The sequence below is a fragment of the Melospiza georgiana genome, chromosome 27, assembly GCF_028018845.1.
Source record: "Melospiza georgiana isolate bMelGeo1 chromosome 27, bMelGeo1.pri, whole genome shotgun sequence".
NCBI lineage: Eukaryota > Metazoa > Chordata > Aves > Passeriformes > Passerellidae > Melospiza > Melospiza georgiana.
The window spans coordinates 6,653,090-6,674,954 of NC_080456.1; the positions used below are offsets into that span (position 1 = coordinate 6,653,090).

The following is a 21,865-nucleotide window of genomic DNA, read 5'->3' on the forward strand; positions in this document are numbered from 1 at the left end:
CCAAAAAGAGAGTTATTTGCCTCCCTGTATCTGGAGCCTCCGCGCTGAGTGATGCTGAGGAGCTTTCAGAGCATGGAAACAGCTGCTGTGAGTGCTCCTACAGAAGGGAACGGTGCTAAGCCAGAGGGTCCTTGCTGTTCCTCCCCCCAGCCCCTGCTGCAGGAGGGAACTTTGTTTCCAGCCCAAAATAACACCCGCTTTGGGGGGGTTTATCTGTGCTCTGCCAAGTGCGTGACAAATTTGTACTAAAATGGAACCTCAAACGATGCCAGCACAGAGAACCACGAATGCTATTGCATAACACAGGAGACGAGATAAAAATCCTCCATACGGCACCGTTACTTCAGAAGCAAGAATAAACAATATTTAAAAATGTATAAATGCAGGTGGCATATTTTCCTTAAAAAATGTTTCGAGAAAAACAAAAGCATCTTAACAAGGAATAAAATATGAAAAGCAGAAGTAGGTCAGAAAGAAGTCAAAGGAAGGAAGGAAAACTAACAACATGGAAATGAAAGACAAAGTGAATTCTGGTGGCACGAGGCCGTGATGTGGGTCTGGGGAGCTGCTGGGACAAGGGTGAACCGTGCATCCTCAGCTCCAACACATCCCAGGGCCCCAGCAGCCCCACAGGGATGCCCCCAGGCATCTCTGCAGGTGCTGCCTGTGGTGGATAACCCTGTGCAGGGACGTCCCTCAGCTCTGCCCTGCTCCAAGCCTGCCCAACCTCTCTGGAATTGCCAACTTACCTGGGAGTTGGTGACACAGGAGAGAGACATTTCACAGACTCATTTATTTGCCCCATTAACCATTTTAACGGCCTCTCTGCAATAACAGTCATTCCCAGGGCTGGCAGAGCAGGTGTTCCAACAATCAGCAGGATTGAGAAGCCCTGGATGGCCGTTATTATTAATGCCCATAATAAAAACATGCCTGGGAGCTGCACGCCCGCGCTCCATTGCACCCTCCGCTTCGTGGGCCGGCAGCTCCCGCTCCAGGACAGCCCAGGGGAGCAGCAGCAGCGTGGGGAGCACCAAAGAAAGGCTGTCCAAAACCACCATCTTTCAACTGACCTGTTTTATTGTGTCGTGAAAGACTGCACCCAAAAGCAGGTGCAAGGAGTATCAAACAGCGTGTTTTACCTGAACATCCGAGCCCGGCGCTGCCGAGGCCCAGCGTGCCCATTCCCCGCTCAAACTGAAAAGCAGCAGCAACTCAGGCTTCTGTCTGCATTGAACAGCTGGTAAGAAACAAGGTAACCCAGGGGGCAGCTTCCCAAGAGACTGGCAAACAAAAGAAAACCAGGAGACGCATCTAGTGTGTGCTACGGGCTGGTGTGGCGGGAGGGGAAATCAGCTGGCAGCTTTGTCACTTTCCCCATTCTCAATCAGTTTCCTTTTCTTCTCATCCGTTTTCCTCTTGAAGATGTGGTCTCTGTAGAACTGGAGTTCTTTGATGCTTTCCCTGATGTCATCAAGTGCTCTGAAAGAGAATTAAGGAGGGTTTCAAAGAGCCGGGGTACATCTCCAGCTATGCCCACATCCTAATGCCGCTGAAAACCTCCAGGCTGCAGGAAACCAAACTGATGCACAGGAAGGTGCATCTGTCAGGCATGAAAATAACACTCATTGTCTCAGGGAAGCAATAAAAGTCCAGTGGTGCCAAGGTGGCAGGGAGTAACTCACAGCTGATTAGTGTATGTCAGCCTGGGACGCAGCTGCTGGAAACCAGCGTTGGCTGTCAGAAACAATTCCACCCGAGGGAAGAGCCAGGGCTCCAGAGAGCTGCCCAGCTCCAGCCAGGGCACGCTCAGGGCTCAGCTCCCTGCAGCAGCACATCAACCACGGCTTCAGCCAGGACCCCTGTGGCAGCCAGCCCTCCTCCTCCTCCTGCGTGTGCACCAGAGCCTCCCTCCTGCCCAGCATGGGCACATCAGAGTGCAGCCACAGAGGCTCCCTGGCTCCTTCCTGCCACCTCTCTGGCATATTCCAAGCTCAGGAAATAGGCACGAGCAGGACTCTCACCCCTCCATTCACAGTTCTGAAATTTTTGTGTTTCTGTGACCACCTCTGCCCAAAAAAAGGGCAGATAACCCCCATTAAGTGACTGTTTGCATGGTCAACAAACATGCACTTTGAAGAGCAGAGTGAAACAGAAGGGCTGAGGAAACTTCTGGTTCTCTGGGTTTTAATAATCCCTTTCCCTACGCTATCTAGGCTTTGGACAGGAGAATTCAAACATCTGACAGGGTGCAGAAGCCATCTCCACCTGCATCAGCCCCAGGAGGCTGGAATTCACAGGGAGCCCCATATCCTGCTCAGGAAGAGCAGAGTTCTCTGCAGGACCAGCCCTGCTGTCAGGGACGGAGGCACAGAGCTCACCTGTGAGAAGCAGCCTTCTTTGGTGCAAACTCGTATTCCTCCGGATACCAGCGCCTGTGAGCACAAGAATTGCCACTTAGAAAGAAAGCTGGGATCCAAAGGCATGCCTGGTGGCTGCTGTGGGTTTGTTACACCTGGTGAAGGAACCCTGGTTTCACTGACACCCAGAGAAGCCACGGCCCTGCCAGTCCCCCTGCTTGATCTGCAGAGCCCCAGCACCACAAATGGGCACCCCAGGGGTACCTCTCAAACCACTTAACTGGGGGAACACTCACCTGCAAAGCTCCTTGACAGTGCTCACATCAATGATCCTGTAATGAAGGTGCCTCATGAACTGTGGCATGTATTTGTCAAGGAATTTCTTATCTGCATGAACAGAGTTACCTACAAAGACACAAACAAGATGTTTCTTCAAACAGAAGAAAACAGAACAACATGGAAACGAGCGGCAGGCGGAGCGAGCTGGGAGAGATCACAGGGGAAGAAAAGCCATTCACAAGCAGCTCATTTATCCCATTTTCTAGCAAATATGATTGTAAAGGTTTGTCAGATTTTCATTGCAGGATCACACGGGGTTTAACACTAATACCTCTAGTAATTCTTCTGTTACTACTCCCACAATTTGTGTCACGCAGATAAATATCACAGAATTGTGCCAACATCGGGTTTTTTGCCAAGTGAAAGTGGCCATTGGTATTAATTCCACTCAGCACCTGTCCCAAGATCATATATGAAATATATTAAATATATGAAATTCTGGGTAACAGGACACCTGGAAGATCCTTATTCAGCCTTTGGCTGCATAGCCAGGGAGGAACAGAGCACAGAAGAGGAACCCATGCCTGCTCCACGTGCCAGGGGCTGCAGGGAGTGCAGGAGGGATGGATGATGTGCAGACAGAAGGTGCCTCACCTGCGAGAGGACAGAGCCCTGGGGGTGTCTGCTGCCGCACGAAGGACAGGAACTCGTACTCTGCCTGCTGCAGCGAGATTTTACTCTCCTTCACCGCCTTAGTAAGGCCAGACTGCAAAACAGAGCCAAGCCATAAATCAGAAACACCCTGTCACAGACACTGCCAGGAACGCTCCAGCTCTCAGGTAAATGTTTAACTCTGCAGTGAAAGGTCAGCCCTTGGAGTGCTGCTGGTCCCCCAGGTGCCTCCTGGACTCTGCATCTCAGTGCCTGGGGCACCCCCAGCCTCTGCTCTCCCCAGGGACCTCCTGCTTGGGAAGGAAATCCAAGGCAGGTAAACAGTGCTGACAGCACTGACCTTCCTGCGTGGTTTGGGACGTTTTCCTTCCCTTTTTTTGATTCCTTTGCTCAGAGCTCTTTCCAGTTACCAAGATGTGAGGCGTTGTTGATCCACCTGCACATGCTTGAGCCAGCAGAGCGCTACCTCCCCGCACATCCCTGCTCCAGGAGAGGCCCTCACCTCCCCAGCAGGGAGCAGCAGCTACCAGTGAACACAAATAAACAGGATCCTGCCTTCAGGCTTCATCAAGATTCCTATAAATCAGAAAAGTTCCTCCCTGTTTTTTTTTTTTTTCAATTGCTAAATGTCAAATCCTCTCCAAGTGTTCTCAGTGATTTATTTCCATCTGGCTACGCTATATATTTCCACGACTGTGCAGCAAAAATCTACTTGACAGATCCAAGTGGTGGTTAAAAAATTCATTATGTGGCAGCATTTTCATCTATATTCTAATTGCTTCTCTTCTCTTAGTCAATTAAAAATAAGTAGCTCCTCAGGAGCAGCAAGGACGCATGCTTCCATCTCCAATTCACTCCTGAGCCGAGGCTGAGCTGGAATCCTCGACTGGGGCAGGGAGAAGCACCCATCACAGTAAATTAATATTCATTTCTCAAACTCTTGCTAATTCTTCCCAGGGAGAGCAAGATGCCGAAGGGGGAGGAGAGGGGGGTTATGGATGTCTTAAAACTTCAGCCCTTAATTGAAAACTAACTTGAATTTCAATTCATCATCAGGGACTGGAAAATCCATTTGCTCTCTTGCTGCTGGCAAAAAGGAACCTTTCTTTGGTGGCCTAAAGAACTAAAAATAATCTCTTGCTGCAAAAGTGAAGCTTTCAGTTAAAAAATCCACAAGGCCTACAGGGCTGAGGGGACAGGCAAAAGCCTGGAGTCCTGTAAACATGCACCAGAGTCCACAGGGAGAAATCTGCCTTTGACTGGCTCTGGACTGTTCTGCACCAATCCTGCACCTGTTCTTATTCAGGCATTCAAGCTCGACCTCCCCCTTCCCCACTGGAATGATTTTGAATTGTTTTATGCAAGACCCCATCAGGAGGAGCTGTCAGAATTTGAACCCAGCCCAGCCTGCACCAGGGCTCCCACAGAGGCAGGAGGTGGCCAGCAGCTCTGTGTGGGGACCAAGGAACCAAACCCCAATTGTCCCCCTGGGAGAAAGGAGGCTGAGCCCCTGCCCTGCGAGATGTGAGCCGGAGGCACATCCCTGAGTGACAGATCCTGTTCTGCCCCTCTGCCTGCTCCAGCCCTCCCAGGGGAGCTCACTGCTGCTGCTGTGCTGATGCTTCCAGCTCCCAGACCAGGGAGCAGCTTCCAGCACTCTTCCAACTTATCAGAAACCAGGCTGCAAAGCACAGGCTGCTTCAGGCAAGCTGGAAGCTGCAGGCTAAGGATCCCTGAGAGCAGCCTGAACCCTGCCACAGATGACTCGTGAGACCTTGGGCAAAACACTCCACACAGGCTCCTCAATACAAAATAAGAGAGACACTGTCTCCTGTCTTTGAACCCCTCTGTGTGGCTGCGAACTGCTCAGCACAGGAATTGTCCCTACTGAGGCAGCTGCACTGCCGCTGATCTATCAGAATTAATCGCTCAGAACTACACGTGCTGCAGCTGATCACTCAGGATTTACACGTCCAGCAGCCGAACTCTCAGAATTACACGTCCTGCATCTGATCTCTCAGAATTACACGTTCTACAGCTCATCTCTCAGCATTACTCGTGCTGCAGCCGAACTCTCAGCATTACTCGTGCTGCAGCCAAACTCTCAGCATTACTCGTGCTGCAGCTCATCTCTCAGCATTACTCGCCCTGCAGCTCATCTCTCAGCATTACTCGTGCTGCAGCCGAACTCTCAGCATTACTCGCCCTGCAGCTCATCTCTCAGCATCACTCGCCCTGCAGCTCATCTCTCAGCATTACTCGTGCTGCAGCTCATCTCTCAGCATTACTCGTGCTGCAGCCGAACTCTCAGCATTACTCGCCCTGCAGCTCATCTCTCAGCATTACTCGCCCTGCAGCTCATCTCTCAGCATTACTCGCGCTGCAGCTCATCTCTCAGCATCACTCGCCCTGCAGCTCATCTCTCAGCATTACTCGCGCTGCAGCTCATCTCTCAGCATCACTCGCCCTGCAGCTCATCTCTCGGAATCGCCCGTCGCTCCCGGGGCGGCCGAGGCCGAGCAGGGTTTTTACCTTCCCGTGATGCTCCTTGCACCACTCGGACATGCTCTCCAGCAGCTCGTCGGGCTGGTTGATGATCAGGTTCGGGCCCTGGCGGGGAAGGGAAGCACAAGGTAATGGCACAACAAGTTTAGGAGCCCGCGGAAGTTGGGTGCCGAGCGCAGGCGGAGGCGGGCAGCGCCGGCGGCAGGCACACCGCGCACCGTGACGCAGCCCCGCGCTCCGGTGCGCTCCCACGCTCCCGGTGCGAGCGGCGATCCCGGCGCGGCCGGAGCCGGGACCCCGGCGTTACTTTGCTCCAGCATCGCCGGCACTGCCCGCGGGGCCCGCGCGGCTCACCTCGGCCAGCACGTTGAGGTCGCAGTCGGTGATCAGACACGCCATCTCCAGGATCTGGTCCTTCTCCACGTCCAGGCCCGTCATCTGCCAGGGGCGAGCGGCAGCGTCAGCGCGCCCGGGGCCCGCGCCCCCCGTCCCGTCCGCTGCTTCCCCGCGCCCCCCGCCGCCCCGCGCCGCCGCCCCGCACCTCCAGGTCCACCCAGACCATGCGCTGCCCCATGTCGCCGCCGGCCATGGCCGCCGCCCTCCGCCGGCCCCGCCACAACCGCCCGGCGCAGATCCGCAGGCGGCCCAGGCCGGCGCGGCCGCCGCCCAGCATCGCCGCCGCACTACAGCTCCCGGCGACCCCCGCGCGGCCGCCTACGCTCCATAGGGGTGGATGCGCCGCAAGGGCTGCTGGGAGATGTAGTCCACGGTGGCCGGGGGCGCTCCTGCCGTTACCGGTGCCACGGAGCAGCTCCGCTGCCCCGGCCTCAAAGGCGGAGGTTCACCCAGGGGCTTTCCCCAGGGAGACTTTTAATGTTCTTCAAAACAATACTGTATTTTAAATGGACAACGGGGAATGGGTTCATATTGAAAGAGAGTAGGTGCGGATTACATATTAGGAAAAGATTCTTTACTGTGAGAGTGCTTAGGAACTGTAACAAGTTACGCACAGAAATTGTGGATGCTCCATCACTGGAAGCGTTCAAGGCCAGGCTGGATGGGGCTCTGAGCAGCCTGGCTGGTGAAAGGTGTCCCTGCCTCTGGCAGGGGGTTGGAGTGAGGTGATCTTTAATGTACCTACCAACCCAAACCAAAATGTGATTCTGCGACTGTATAAAAAACATGAGGAATGTTACAGATGTCAGGCAGCATCTGTCCCACCTCAACTCTGCTTAAAATGCCAGACCCTTCCAGCTGACACAGATGTTCCTTTCTCCTAAAAAAATACTAACAGCACTTATCTGTGACACAATGTCAGTGTGGTGGTTTCTCCACGGCTTCCCTACCCCGTGAAAAGCCCTGAAGTGTGCGTTAACACATTTAATACTGAGACCGGAGTTTGGCAGGACTGCTCTGCTGGTATTTTTACAAACACTAAAAGGTGACTTCACTGGGGGGGGTTTGGGGGGTTTGTACATGTTCTCAGTGAGAAACAGGTCACGTTTGCTTTGCCCTCGAGTCCCTCAGTGGCGCGCCGAGTGCCACTTGGCCTCTCTGTAGCTGTCCCTGCGGTGCTCGTAGCTCCAGCCGTCGCGGTGCCTGTCCTCGTAGTGCTCCTCGCGGCCTCGGTAGTGGTGCTCACCCTCGTGGCCCCTCTCCTCGAAGCCGTACTCGTCGCGCTTGCCACGCCCGTACTCGGGGCCGCCGTCCCCGAAGCGCTCGCGGCCGAAGTGGCGCCCGTCGGGGCCGTAGGGGTGGGCGCCCAGGCGGGCCTTGCGCGGCCCCTCCAGGCGCCGCGGCCCCGGGGAGCCGGGCAGGCCGTGGAACGAGTGCGGGTAGCCGGGAGGCGCAAAGCCGGGCTGCTCCCCGTACTTGCCCCCGAACTGGGGCTGCTGCCGGGCCGCGCTGTTCATCTGGAGGGGAAACACAGACAGGGGGCTCGGTGTGGCACGCTCACTGCCTGGGGGAGTGCCTGAACCAAACCCCGGGCTGGCCTCCAACCCACAGTGCTCACACCAGAACCTTTACACTGCCCGGAGCCTCCTCCAACCCACACTGCTCACACCAGACCCTTACATCGCCCAGAGCCCTCCCAGCTGGCCCCTTCTGTGCCAGGAGCTTCACATCATCTGCAAGTGCCATTCCGGCCTCCAGCAGTGTATTCCCACCAGCTGTGCCCGTGAGTGTGCACGTACCACCGCTTGTCTCTGCAGGCTCGACGGGTACCCCGGTGCGCCCATGCCATCTGGAACCCTCTCATACCTGCAGGGAAAACACAGCAGCAGTGTCAGCCTTAAACACACAACAGGGCATCTACATCCCACTGGTGCTCCCTCCACGGGAAGGAAACACCAAACTGCCCTTGGAAGTAGGCAGGAACACAGTGAACCATGCAATGTCTGCCTCCACTGCACACTCCTGTGCTGGCCACACTCGTACCTGCTGCAGTTGGACGCTGGATGAGGCATCCCAGGAAGGCTGGTGCCAGGAGCTCCGAGCTGGGAACAGGATGGATTGATATCCTGGGCTGCATGACTGCTCCCTGCAGAGAGACAAACAATTCAGGAGACCCACAAACACCAGTTAAGGAAATGAGGTGTGAAGTGAACTTGCAGAAAATCAACACATTTTGAATTGGCTCTCAAGTTTCGTCAGTGATCTGCAAAAGCACTGCAATCTTAGTTCCCACCAGAAAGGGCAGAGATATTGTAGCCAATGTGCCTCATTTAACCACGATCAGATGCGATTTTTGCTGCTCGTATAATTTAGAGCAGATCTTGGAGGTGCTGCAGGAATATCCAATAAAAACCCACAGAGAAGGCTCAGCCAAGGGGTTACACTGGCCATGAGGGACAGGAGGATGAGAGGGAAGCAGCCTCCCTTGGTGAGAGGCTCCTGCAATTTACCCGTGACTGCTGCAGGCTAGGGCAGCTGACAGCAGTTCACGTCCCCCTGCAAAGGGGGTGAAGGTGTCTCCGGTACCTGATCGGAACTGGATGCGCATGGGCCGCCCGTACAGCTTGATCCCGTTGAGCAGCCGCAGCCCGTACGGCACCGACTCCTCGTGCTTGAAATTGACGAAGGCGAACTGCTTGGGCCGTCCATCCCGGTCCTTCGGGATCTTCACGGTGATCACGGGCCCCGCCTGCCCCCGGGGGCGAAGGCGTTATGCAAACACCAGGAGGCAGCGGCCGCCGCCGCGCACGTGCGCCCCGCCGAACCCTGTCCCGCGGCGGCCGCCGTAGCCCCGCCGGCCATGGCGGCCGCGGCTCCCCCGCCGCGCCCTCCCCCGGGACACGCAGCGCGGGCGCCGGGCGGTACCTGGTGGAAGAGCTCGAAGATGAGCTCCTCGGTGACCTTGGGGTCCAGGTTCCCCACGAAGAGCGTCCGGTTCGCCTCGGCTGCCGCTGCCCCCATGGCCGCGCCGGGATCTGAGCGCGCGCGCCCCCAGCCGCTGCTCCCCCCCTGCCCCGCGCGGCGCTTCGCGTGACGTCACCGTCACTTGCGGGCGGGGGCCGCCCCTTCCGGCAGGGGCGGGGCCACGGGGACGGGGCGGGGAACGGGACCGGGAAGGGGGCAACAGGAACGGGGCAATGGGAACAGGAACGGGGGAACGGGAACGGGGCAAAGGGAACGGGAACAGGGCAATGGCAGCGGGGACGGGGCCATGGCAGCAGGGCAACGGGAAAGGGAACGTGGACAGGACCGGGGCCTCGTCACCACCGGCTGCTGTGGGCGCAGGACCCGGGCGGGACGGGCCCCGGGATCCCCTGTAATTAACGAATAATGGGCAATGAGCCCCGCTTGCCGCGGGACAGTCGTTGATGCCGCACGTGCGGCGGCCCCGCTGTCGCGACAGCGCGTCCCTGTCAGGAGCTGCGCCCGGTCCCGCCTGGCCGCCGGTGCCGGGGTTTGTCCGGTTTGTCTCCCCGTTGTGGGCACGCTCCGTTATGGAACGGAACGGTGTGATCGCCGGGGAAAGCCGGGCTGCGGGCTAAACCCGCGGATGGGATGGGGGAGCGGGGCAGAGCCCGGGGGGTTGCGGGGGGACACGGGGGTAACGCCGGGGCTCCTCCCGGGCTCGGTGCCATGGAGCGGCCGGGCCGTGCCCGCACGGCCTTCCCAGGGATTTCACTCTTCCGAGCATCCTCAGCTCTCCCCAGGCACCGCAGCCCCCTGGGCATCCCAGAAGATGCTGGATGTGAAACGGGCGTTCTCCATCTGGAAACATTTTGAGAGGGGCAGTTGAGCCTTCATTTTTCATTAGATCCCCTCGCGTTGCAGCAGATCCGATTTCCTTGTTAATTGGGTGCTGTTCATTTTCTCCACTTCATTACTCGCCGCCGCACCTAGAATTTATATCCATTTGGTTTAATCGCGTTCGCCTGGTTAAATTCCAAACAGTCACTCGTTCAGAAAGGGAATTATTACCTCGCTTTGCCAGGACTTCCACATTGCCTTAATTTCCCTGGAGCCCCGTTTACCTTGCTCTGCCTGTTTTCCCTGCCTGGGTCCCCTCGGGCCTGGCTGGGAGCAGGTGATGCCCGTGCCATCGTGGCTCCTTCCATGTGCCATTGTGACCATCCTGGCCACTGTGGCTCATTCCACATGCCATCCTGGCCATCTGGCTCGTTCCATGTGCCATTGTGGCCATCGTGGCTCATTCCACGTGCCACAGCCCTGGCCAGAGGCGGGAAGGAGCGGGTGGGCTCAGGCATTGCCTGGCACAGCCTCACCCAACCCAGGCTTGAGAAATCACAGGGAGAGAACAGGAGCCCCGTCAGGTGCTTCAGAGATGTTCCTGGAGTCCCGGTGTGTTTGTTTGCGCCGCTGTTTTCTGCCCTTTTTGCTCTTAAAAGGAGCAAAGTTCAAAACCAGGAAACTTTTGCTTTGGGAGGAAAAGCCCATTCTTTGGCTGCCTGTTTTCACTCTTAATGAGCAGGCATTTGGAAATATTGCTGAGATTTCATCTAATTCACTTGCCAGTTTCAACTATATAGAGGATGGGGGTGGTGTACTTATTCAGGGAGTTTGGAGGTTTTTTTGCTTCACCTTCTTCTTCAGTTTCTCCTGCTTCTCAGCCCACCTCTCCCTGGCAAGAAAATGCAAAAGTAAATAGATGAAGACTCATTCTGTGGATATTTAGCATCTGTGCCTGCGGGCTCCTGCCTGTGCCTGGTTGGTGAGGGCAGTAGGACACCAGCCTCAGTGTCCCCTTCCAGCTCACATACACATTTCACCACTGGCTCCCAGTGGAAGGCTCCTGCTTTTCACTCCCAGCTCTGGCAGTTCTGCTCGGTGTAGTCCGAGGTGATGATCTCCTGGAAGTGCTCACAAGCAGGAGCTGGTGCATGGTGGGGCACCAGCTTTTCCCCACAGTAATCGCTCCGGAGCCGCCCGGAGGGGACAGGGACGGGGACAGGGACAGGGACAGAGACGGGACAGGGGCAGGGACAGGAACGGGGACGGGGACACAGGGACAGGGACCGGCGGGCACAGCTCCTCGCCATCCCCGCCGCACAGAGGCAGCAGAGCCCCGCGCTTCAGCATCGCGCGTCCCGCAGCATCTCGTCCTCCTCCCACTCGCCCAGCTGGAGCCGAAATGATCAAACGGTTTTAGGCTCATTACCGGCTCCAAATCTGTGTAATTGGCCCTTGCTTTTTTAAGGATCCACCGTTAGAAGTGACAGCAGAGGAGCTGCGGCGCCATCGCCAAACGAACGGGTGTGAGTGGAGAGCCAAGGTGTGTTTGCTTTACAAACCCTCACCCAGCCGGGCCCGCCGCTGCCAAACCCTCTGCTGAGCGTGTCAGGCGGAAAAAGGACGTCAGCTAGAAAGATGAACGTGGCAAAGAGGTTTTCTTCTGACAGCAAAGCCAGCAATCAATGCTCCCTGCTACTGCAGCCCTGGGACACGGGGCTCTGTGAGAGCCTTGCTGGCCAGGCGAGCTGGCCCAGGGGCGTTTGCCAGTGCTGTGCTTTGCTTTCCATCCTCAGAGCCTGATTTTGTCACTGAATGGCGCGATCTGGGCATTAAAGCACAAACTGTCAGCGCCCAGAGGCCTCTGAGCAGGAGTGGCAGAGCATCTCAGAGCTGGAGAGACTTACTGCCCTCCCTGCCAGCCTGGCACTGCCAGCCTGGGAATCACAGAATCCTAGCATGTCCTGGGACTGCCTGCCATGGCAGGGACATCTCCCACTGTCCCAGCCTGTCCCAAGCCCCGTCCAGCCTGGCCTTGGGCACTGCCAGGGATCCAGGGGCAGCCACAGCCTCTCTGGGCAGCCTGTGCCAGGGCCTGCCACCCTCACAGGGAAAGATTTCTTCCTGATGTCTGATCTAAACCTGCTCTGTCAGTGTGAAGCCTTTGTCCCATGCCCTGTCACTGCAGGCTGTAAGTAGCAGAAACTCCAAATAGGCTCCCTTCAGGCACCAGAAGGCCACGATTAGGTCAGCCCAAAGAGCCACCCCCAGGCTCGTGGCAGTGCCCAGAATGGCTCTGAGGCTGCAGCTTCCCATCCCCATGAGAGCCTGGCTCCAGACATCTGATTTCCATTTCCCCCCGTACTCCTATTTCAATCAAAGTGTGTGATTAGGGCTGCACGAGCTCCATTGTCATCTCCACCTAAGTGCTGCTCTGATGGGTGGAAACAGCATCTCGGTGTTTACAGGGAGCAATGCAGGGCTCTGCTTTGCTGGATATCGCACAAAATCTGCCGCTGCAGGCAGGGACAATCACACACAAACGAGCAGTGCCTGCAGAAGGCTGGGGAGGAGGAGGGGAGCCCCCCCAGCCTACGGGGGAGCACCTTGGCCCCGTCCCCTCACCTGTGCAGCAGCTGGCAGGTTTTAAAGGGCACAGGGAGCTGGAGCGGGGTATTTGGGTGTTTGCAGCACTTCGAGGCTTTGGATGAGGCTGTTCGTGGTCTCTGCATGGGCACAGCCCCTGTTGGTGTCCCCGAGGAGGTTTGGGAGCAGCCAGCTCGTACAGTGGAGCATTGGCCTGGGGAGATGCTGTGGTAAGGATGGGCGTCCTTTGAGTAGGTGCTGGTGCTTTTGTGGGGGGTGGTGGAAGGTGGCTGGTTGTTTCAGTTGTTGCAGAAGACATTTTGAGTCTTCCCCTGTAATTCTGAGGTCAGAAATGTTGTGCTTCAAGGTTCCTGCCAGAGTCAGTCACCCACTGCCATGCCCTTTCCTCCCAAAGGGACGTTCGGCCGAGTCTCTGTCGCATGGGCATCAGTGGGATCTTCGTTAAGGGATGTGTAATTAACCCCTGTCCATGCTGCTGGCCCCTGCCCAGGCCTGGCTCCCCAAGGCTCTGCCCACAGAGGCAGCGGGAGCAGCCCAGTGCCAGGAACAAAAGGCATCTCCTCTCCGCGTGCTGTAGAGGACCCCAAACAAAAGGTTCCCGTTCCCTGCGCCCCTCTCCCTGCTTCTCACTCTCCTTTCTGTGCTCCCACTCTTCAACAAGGATTTAAGCCCTTCTTTTCTCTGGGCTGCAACAAGAAAGTAGCAATTAACTGTTATAAGGCTGTTTTATAGTCCTGTGCAAACCCTTTCCATCCACTCTGCTTTAAATGGGTACATCTTTTATTCCCAGTTTTCGGGAGTGTAAAACTTTACAGCGTTTGCTGCAAACCTTCATACTTTGCTTTGCAGTTTATTGCTCCCTCTGCGGATATATCTCACTCATAAATATGGCTTCCAGCTCCCAGCACTTGACTAGGAGCTGCAGTGCCTCGGAGTGGTTCAATTAATGGGGCTTTGCCTGCATATCACGGTGTGATTCATCCCAAACCTCTGTCTCTCCTCTGCCCGAAGGTGCAGAGCTCTGTAGAGGAGCCCTGGCAGCAGCAGATCGCTCAGCCAGGGCATTCCAGCCCCAGCTGCACATCCTATGGCTCTGGGGGGTGTGGAAGGGGCTGTGGAGAGCTCAGGGTGAGCTGGGCTGGTTCTGGGCACTGCCATCGTGGAGCCTTGGAGCCAAGGCCGTCCTGGGTGCAGAGTTTGCTCTCCTATGGGTTGTTTGCAGGGTATTTGTAAAAAACTTTCTTTACCTATGGTTTGCATGGAGTCTCTCTGCTTTTCCTGTTCTAAGAGCCAAAAAATAAAGAGGTCAGATGTTGAGGTTCCTGTGGGTTTAGGTCTGACATGGCTGTGTTGTTTCTAACCACCCCATAGTTTTTATTTCCATGGGAACATTGAGGAGCTCTTTTACCCTCCTGCCCATTTTCTGGAACGCTTTGGAGAGGTGCTGTGCTTGACACGGGCTCAGGTGTCCATGACCAGAGCCAGTCAGGCTTGTGGACACCAATGCCAGTGCCTTTGTTCTTTGGCAGAGCAGGGCTCAGTGTGCTGCTGGTCCTGCAGGGCTCTGGGAAGGGGACACCAGGCACCCCTGCACTGGTGGTGGCCCTAAGGGAGGAGTGGGGGCTCCTGCTGCAGCCCCCAGCCCGCTGCCCTTATTCTGGGGCTGTCCTGACACAAAGGCTTGGGAAAGGTGTGGGATATTGAGTGCAGCTTTCAGACCCTACATGGTAATTTCCTTGCATTATAGCGATGGCAGCTTTAAACCGCCCTCCTCCCATCCCTTTAACAGAACAGAAAAGCGTTCAGGGCCGGTTTGTTTGAGTCCAGAATGGCAGTGATTACAGCAGCGTGGTGCATTTGGGGTAAATGCAGGGACACCGGGGTGGGAACAACCCCTGCTGAAAGGGTGACACGGGCTGGGGGCTGCTGTTTGTCCCTCCTGCGTGTGCCCTGCCCATCACCAAAGCGGGGTGCTTTGTCTCATCCCTTTGAGCGCCCAGCACTGCACTAAAGCTGCTTTTTCAGGGAAGAATGAGAGGTATTGCTAAGAGCCTTGGCTGCCGGTGCCCATCCCCAGAGGCAGGCCGGGTGGGCACACGCTGGCAGCCCGTGCTGGCGGATGCTTTATGGGACCATTTGCCAGTACCTGCTCCAAATGTCAGAGCCAGGCAGGGGAACAGGTGGGCTCTGTGCGTCTCTGGGGCCCCACTAATTCACAGGCCATAAATTAATGACAGGAACAGGGACAAAGTCCTATTCTGGGTGCAGGTGAGTGAGCAATTCCCTTCTGGCAGGCGGAGGGAGGGAGACCTGCCGCTGTCAGGCTGCCTTTGATTGTATTGTCTGAGCCAGCCTTAAAGGTAGCCCGTGCTCCAGACCAGCTTTGCTCCTGCTCGGGGCTCTGGAGGCAGTGGCAAGGCTCGCTTAAAATAATGAGCACCTCTGCTAATTACCTGAGGCTGCCTCTGTGAACCGCAGGCTGTCACTTACATCATCCCACAAAGGAGGCGAAGGTTCCATTCAGTCCCACAGGGATGGGAGGTGTTCAGAGCTGATGGCATCAGGCCTTGAGGAACGGGTGTGAGCTGCTGGCACCCACACAGACCCGGGGCTGGTGCCAGGCTGGCAGGAGCGGGGCGTGCCCAGCTCCCTGCCGGTGCTCACCCCTGTCCCACCGGCCTCCAGGAGGGAGGGCATGGGTCTGGGGGCGCTTTCCTAGGGAACAGGGCCAAGAATAGTGGGGGGAAAGAGAAAATCACATGAGTGGTACCGTATTAAACAAGCTGTACAAGAAGCTGTCCTCCACGGACCCTGTATCAGCACGGTTTTGGTTTTGTCTGTGCCATCTTTATAGAATTCCCGAGGGATTGTGACCCGGGAGCAGCGATGAGGTGCCAGCGGCAGGGCTGGTGTGAGCTGTGCCGGGCTCTCTCTCGCCTCTAGGAAGCACTCTGACCTCAGGGAAAGCGGGAGGAGCGCTCCGAGCAGAGCTGCGAGAGCGCGCAGCATCCTTGGGCCGGGCACTGTGCCTTTTCTGGAGAGCCTTGGCTTGGCAGTGGGCGAGAAGTGAGGTCAAGGGATTCCAGCGTGGCAGAGCTCGGGATCGACAGCTGTCTGTCAGCTCGAGGGAGAAGGTTCTGGGAAATGCCTCGTGGGGACACACCAGCCTGGTCCCGGACCTGGGAACCCCTTCCCGTGCTGGGGTTCCCTCCAAAATGGGAGCAAGGTGAATGCCAGCCCTGGAGGATGTGCTGAGACACCGGAGCGTGGTGCCTGGAGAGGCTGGATCGTTCAGGACAAACCATCACTCTGGGCTCACCCTGCAGAGGGGCAGGAGAGACGAGGTTCCCTCTGCTGAGGGGCAGGAGAGATGAGGTTCCCTGTGCTGAGGTGCAGGCGGCTGCGCCCTGGCCCGACGAGCCCATGCAGATGGCAGGAGATAAACGACACCATCTCTGTACTGTAGTGGCTCGGCCGTAATTCCTGAAAGACATTTATTGGAGGCAGCCTTCCCTTTTTCGGGGCTGTGGCTCCTCGGGCAGGGGGAATTGCAGTGGGGAAGGTGGAAAGCGCAACCCAGCGTTACTGATGAGACCGATGCCCAAACCCCCATCCATTCCTCTCCTCCAATTTTCTCCTCTGACAATTTATAGGTTGGTTTGATGCTTGAATAGCTGAGTCTCTCTAGTAATATGTATTCTCTGTAAGTATTCCCCGCTGTGGCATATCCTAAGAGAACTCCATCAAATAATTATCTTCCCTTTTATTTATTCACAGTCTTTTCACTCGATCTGCATCACGATAAAATATTCCAATGGCTTCCTCTTAGCACTGAGCCTTCTCCAGATTGTAAAGTGTATTTATGTACAGTATTAAATCCACCCTGCACCGCTCTTTATCTCGCCTCTCTGCCCGTTCTGTGCTGCCATCGTGCTGGCCCTGGCCATCCCTGTGTCCCCCTGTGCCTCCTGCCCGCAGCCCGGGCCAGGAGGGGTCTGCAGGTGCCCGAGGTCCAGCTGCAGCCGTGGGCAGGGACGGAGGGGGCAGCCCCACAAGCAGGGACCCAGTGGGCAGCGATGGAGGGGGCAGCCCCAAGGTCCAGCTGCAGCCGTGGGCAGGGATGGAGGGGGCAGCCCCACCAGGGAATCCAGTGGGCAGGGATGGAGGGGGCAGCCCCAAGGTCCAGCTGCAGCCATGGGCAGGGACGGAGGGGGCAGCCCCACCAGCAGGGACCCAGTGGGCAGCAATGGAGGGTGCAGCCCCACCAGCAGGGACCCCTGCTGCCCTCCCTCCCGGCGCCTCCAGCCGGGCTGTGCCTGCCTGGCAGGGCCGGGCTGCCACAGGAGGACGTGACTGCAGGGCAGCCGAGCGCAATCAGAGCAGGGAAGAAACCAATAACCTCCCCTGCCCGCCCCGGAGGGCAGCGCTGCTCTTCTCCAAGCAATCCGTGTCTCCCTGCGGAGCCAAGGTGCTCCGGGGAAGGATGAATCCCTAAAAAGGGCAGCTTTTCCTGCAGAAAGGCTGTTTCAGGGGACGGTGTGCAGAGTCAGAGTGTAGGTTTCCATGCTGATGAGCGTTCAGAGCAGACCTCAGAGAAGGTGCAGGCTCCGACCTGTGCCAAGGGACATCCTTCCTCCATGGATATGGAGGGTCCATGTTTGCAGCTGGGCTTGCTGCAGGCTTTGGAAATATCCCTCCAACACCAGTATACCCTCCTTCTTTCTGAGGATTTCTGCGTGCTGCACAGCAGCCCAACAGGGAATGCTTGGTGTTGGGCTTCCCTGCTTGCTGCTCTAACAGACCCCATGAGGACCAGTGGCCTCTCCATGCCCAGATGCACAGGAGGCATCTTGGCATCTGTGCAGGTGATCCCTGGGTGTTCTGAACTGGAGGGGCTCTTGTGGTCACATTCCCAGTCTGTAGAAGTGCCAGGGATTCTGTTAGGCCAGAAGAGCTTTCCTTGCTCTGAGGTGAGGCAGTAAAAGCAAGTTTAACTGTGTTTTTAGGTTTGTTTATGCTGCTCTGCCCACAGGAGCATTTCCTGGGAGCCACGAGGCAGTGGCAGCAGCAGCAGTTCTGCCATGCTTGTCACCATGACGCAGGAACAGCAGTTACTTGGTTGGTCACAGAGGAATAGTGGTGACCTTTCACAGTTGTGACTTTTCTTCCCAGCTTTGCCCACAGTCAGCTTAGCTGGCAGGCAGATGGGCCGGGAAAGGGGTGTATGCCAGGGGAGAGGAGCAGTCATGGTGAGGATGAAAACCATGGTGCTCCAACTCACTTGGCTCGGGTGCCTCTTTGGAGTGGCATCCCCTCCACTCCTGGAGAGCCAAGTTCCCCAGCAAGGGTTAACAGAGTGTATAAAATTGATTGCGATTTTAGTAATTCAGTATAATCACAGTCTACCAGCAGGTTGCTTTTCCAGCAGGAGGGTTTGGAATTATTTTCTGGAGTTTGCAATATAGAACTTAAATTAAGCCTCAGAAGTCAGAGGAGCTCTGCTGCATCTCTAATGTGGTGCTAAATTCTCAGCAGCACATTCCCTGTATTAAAGCCTTTGCTGGCAATTAGGTTCATTAACTATCACAATACCTTATTTATTACTCGGCATGCCATATGGTTTCCCAGCTAAAGAATGGCACCCGTTCTAGCACAGACCATTTGGCATCATAAAGATGTTAACAAATAATGTTATGGCTCTCAAGGGCAAAAGGGCTCGCCGGGCTGCAGGTCTGCACGGCAGGAGAGAATATGAAAACATTTTTCTTCTATGGCAAAATAAAGAATTCCTGGAGACAGAAGTATTCAAAGACTATCCCGCTTGCATCACGCAAATGGGAGTTTTATACATGCCCATAATGGTTCTGTCAATATTTGCAGCAGGCAGCGTGCTCACTCATCTCCTTTCCTTCCCTCGCTCCCTCCGAGCACCGGCAGGAAGGACCCACCTCCATCTGATCCTGCTGCATTTCTGCCTCCTGACTTTTATTTCCTCTGATGGCTCCGGCTCGTTGCTGTGTGCAGCTCTTGGGGACAGGATTAATTATCCAGCACCATCCTCGGCACTGCCCAAGCTCCAGCACTGGGCACTGCACCGAGGCGCCCGGGGTGCATCGATTGCTGCTCTGCAGAGGAGGGAGCCTGTGCATCTCTGTGTCTGTAGGAGGGAAAGCCTCACCAGCAGAAACCGCTCAGTGGGACCCCAAAGACAGACCATGAAGTTGGGTGTTCTGACCCTGAAAAGGGGAAAATCCTAGTTGTAGTTAGTTTAGTGCTCTTGGGAGGAGATCAGGAGCTGTTACAGCCAGGCTGCGAGCGTTACACCAGGTACACCACACTCGGTTCCTATTTTCAGCAGGATTAGGATTACAAGAGCCAGGGACAGCATTTCAGGTCACAGGGACTTGGACTGTCTCCTCTTGGGTACTGTGTGGCCAGCAAGGAAAAGGTATTTCTCCATTCCTGTTCTGGGAGTGGATTCTCCCAGAATAAACACATCCAAAGGGTGATTTTGGCAAAGCGCAACTTAAATCAGAGTAGTACTTGAAGGCACGGATTAAACCAGACTTTGTGATCCTGTTACAGTATCCTGTGACAACCTCTGAATTTCCAGAAATGGGTCAGAAAGACAGCTTTCAGGCACAGGCAGCACCGCTGCCAAATTTCCTAGGCAGTGCTTGCTTGGTGCCAGGTGAGGTTGTTTCCTGGGTTCTGCTCTTCATTGATTCCTGGGTGAGTTTCTGATTTGCAGGAAGACAATTCCTCCAGCCTGTGAGCTGAGGAATGGCTCTGGGCTCCTCACGTGGGCTCTGTGCACAGGTAGCCCAGGTATCTGCAGCAGCACAGGGCCAGCTCCCCAATTCCCAGCCCATGATCAGGTGGGTCAGGGCAGCCCCAGGGCTCGGTGCCCTCCTGCCCAGAGTAGCACTCTTGGAGGAGTGCCACGGTGATGACCACTTCAGCATGCTTTGGTACAGAGCACCTGCCCTTTCTTTGGGCAGAGGGGGCAGCTGGGTGTGTTTGGCTGTGTGAGCAGCCGGGCTGTGCCCTGCTCTGTCACTCCAGAGCTGCCTGTGTCCTGCTGGGGCTGCTCTTCCCGGGGAGGGATGTGGCAAAAGCTGTAGTGCTGTGAAACCCACAGGCTTTAATGGCAGCTGGGATTATTTCCCATCACCTCAGCTGACCTCTCGGGCAGCGTGGGTGAAGTGTTCTACCTGCCAGCTCACACAGTGCTGCACCCCCTGGCATTGCAGGCATTTCCTTGGGAGCCCCTCTGGTTTGTTCTTCATGGCACACAGTGCGGTGACACAGTCAGAGCTGGTCCTGAGAACAGAGATGCTCCTTGGGAGGATGAGTGTGGCGCAGATGGAGCTGGGTCCCCAGACAGTCTCTGTGACACCCATCCCCTTTCTGCTGGCCTCAGTGCCTCTCTCCAGGGTCTGCCAGCTCCCTTACCTACCACCAGTGCCTTTGAGTTTTCACTGTTCCATGTCCTCCTTTCAGCTTTTTCATGAGAGCTGTGATTTGGTTTTCTCCCTCTCATTTCTCTTGAGGAGATATTCCAAAAGGTGCCCCCTCAGAAGCCCCTGGGCTGGAATATCTCACCCCACCTCCCCAAGCACTTTTGCTCCCTGCCTGCCCTGTTGGTCCCTCTGCACAGCTGCAAGGACCCTTGGCCATCTGCTGATGCCATACCCAGTTTTGTAGGTAGCACAGCAACACTGAACCTTTCAGGGGAACTCTTTGTGAGTGGAGAACTGCTTTCCAAATGGCAGAGAGAAATGGAATTCTGTTCCATTTGTGGTGGAATTGGCATTTCCCAGCCAAAGGATAGAGCACCTGAGGCAGCAGAGGCACACCATGAGAAAGAACGGCTGGGTTCCAAAGGGAGTCACTGCCTGGAGAGGAGCAGGGGCTGGTGGCAGCAGCTGTGACACGGTGACAGCCGTGTCACACACTCTGCTGCCTCCCCCCTCTGCATCCCTGCCACTGCCAGGGACACGTGGAGCCTCTGGCCCTGGGCAGATAGGTCTTATCCAGGAATGACTTTGCAGGAGTGTTTACTTTCATTCCTGGGAGGCTGATCGAGCTGTTCCAGCTAGGAATGTGCCCTGGCCCAAGGGGGACCTGCCAAGCTCCCTCCAGCATGAGCACTGCAGGTCCAAGGGCACTGGAGCCCTGTGAGCCTGAGCCCCGCTGCCAGCCCGGCCCCACCACACAGAAATGGGAATCCTGTGTGACCAGGCTGGAACACACCAATTCCTCATGACCTTTGGGAAGGATTCATCAATATCCACCCTCAAAGGGCAGATTGCGAGCTGCCTTGCTGCACCAATGTTATCTGATTTGGTCACTGAGGAATCTGTGACCAGATAAGATACCAGGGCTTTATTGTATCTTCTGGCAATTATTAAGGAAATAAAATCAGTTAATATCTAACCTTGAACCTAGACCAAAACATTTAGCCTCAGACTTCGTTCTGCCTCTCTTGTACATTCAGGAGTTGTACAGTTTAGAGGGCTGTTAGGAATGATGGAAGAGATGAACAGGAATTTAATCTGAGCCTAAAATACCATCATTATGCAGCTCGAGCATCTCAGAAATGAGGTCTGTGCCATGTGTGATGCAGCCACTCGATCTTTTTGTCCTGGTGCAAGAAAGGGGAGGAGGAGGAGCAGCCCCTTTGGCAGAAGTTTCCCCAGCTGTGAAGGCATTTTGAGTGAATATTTAATGCAGAGATATGTTAAGAGCAGGGAAAGGAGGGGGGGAGTCCTCCATGAGTGCGGGCTTTTGTTTGTCCTGTCAGAAGCAGTAACGTGTTCTCTGTGCACACACAGAGCACATAAATACATATAAATATCCTCTCCCCTGGAAAAGGGAGAGCAGAGGATTGTGCAGCTGGAAATGGGAGATGGAGAGATGCAATGAGGGCTGGAGCTGTTCACTGAGCCTCTGGGATTCGGGATGTGGCTTGCTCCCTCCACAAATGAACTTGAGCATCATGAGGGCACAGAAACTGCCTGCTTCCAGCGAGACTGGGGGTGCTGCTTGTGGTCCTGGATCACTTTTTGGTTCTGAACTCTAAAGCCATTCAGGGGCTCCTGGAAACCATCCTGTTAAAGGAAGGGAGTTCTAAGTGTTGATCTTATGCTCAGAAAAGCATGCAATGAGTGTTTAGCTCACCTGGAATTCTTATTAGTGTCTAAACTTGGATGTGATCCTACTGGAGAAGGAACTGGGTG

General features: G+C 55.7%; 2 protein-coding genes across 2 annotated transcripts; both read right to left on the reverse strand.

Moving 5' to 3' along the window:
• Window positions 1-1,062: 1,062 nt before the first annotated feature.
• On the reverse strand, window positions 1,063-6,489 carry REXO2 (RNA exonuclease 2). The gene is made up of 7 exons (XM_058041227.1): window positions 6,358-6,489; window positions 6,171-6,254; window positions 5,844-5,921; window positions 3,294-3,405; window positions 2,657-2,765; window positions 2,382-2,435; window positions 1,063-1,482 (listed from the first exon to the last, which is right to left on the reverse strand). Exons 1-7 carry the CDS (start codon window positions 6,487-6,489, stop codon window positions 1,353-1,355), a joined length of 699 nt encoding a protein of 232 aa, XP_057897210.1. The 3' UTR covers window positions 1,063-1,352.
• Window positions 6,490-6,654: 165 nt separating this feature from the next.
• On the reverse strand, window positions 6,655-9,254 carry RBM7 (RNA binding motif protein 7). The gene is made up of 5 exons (XM_058041275.1): window positions 9,138-9,254; window positions 8,799-8,961; window positions 8,256-8,358; window positions 8,012-8,078; window positions 6,655-7,729 (listed from the first exon to the last, which is right to left on the reverse strand). Exons 1-5 carry the CDS (start codon window positions 9,231-9,233, stop codon window positions 7,340-7,342), a joined length of 819 nt encoding a protein of 272 aa, XP_057897258.1. The 5' UTR covers window positions 9,234-9,254; the 3' UTR covers window positions 6,655-7,339.
• Window positions 9,255-21,865: the final 12,611 nt, after the last annotated feature.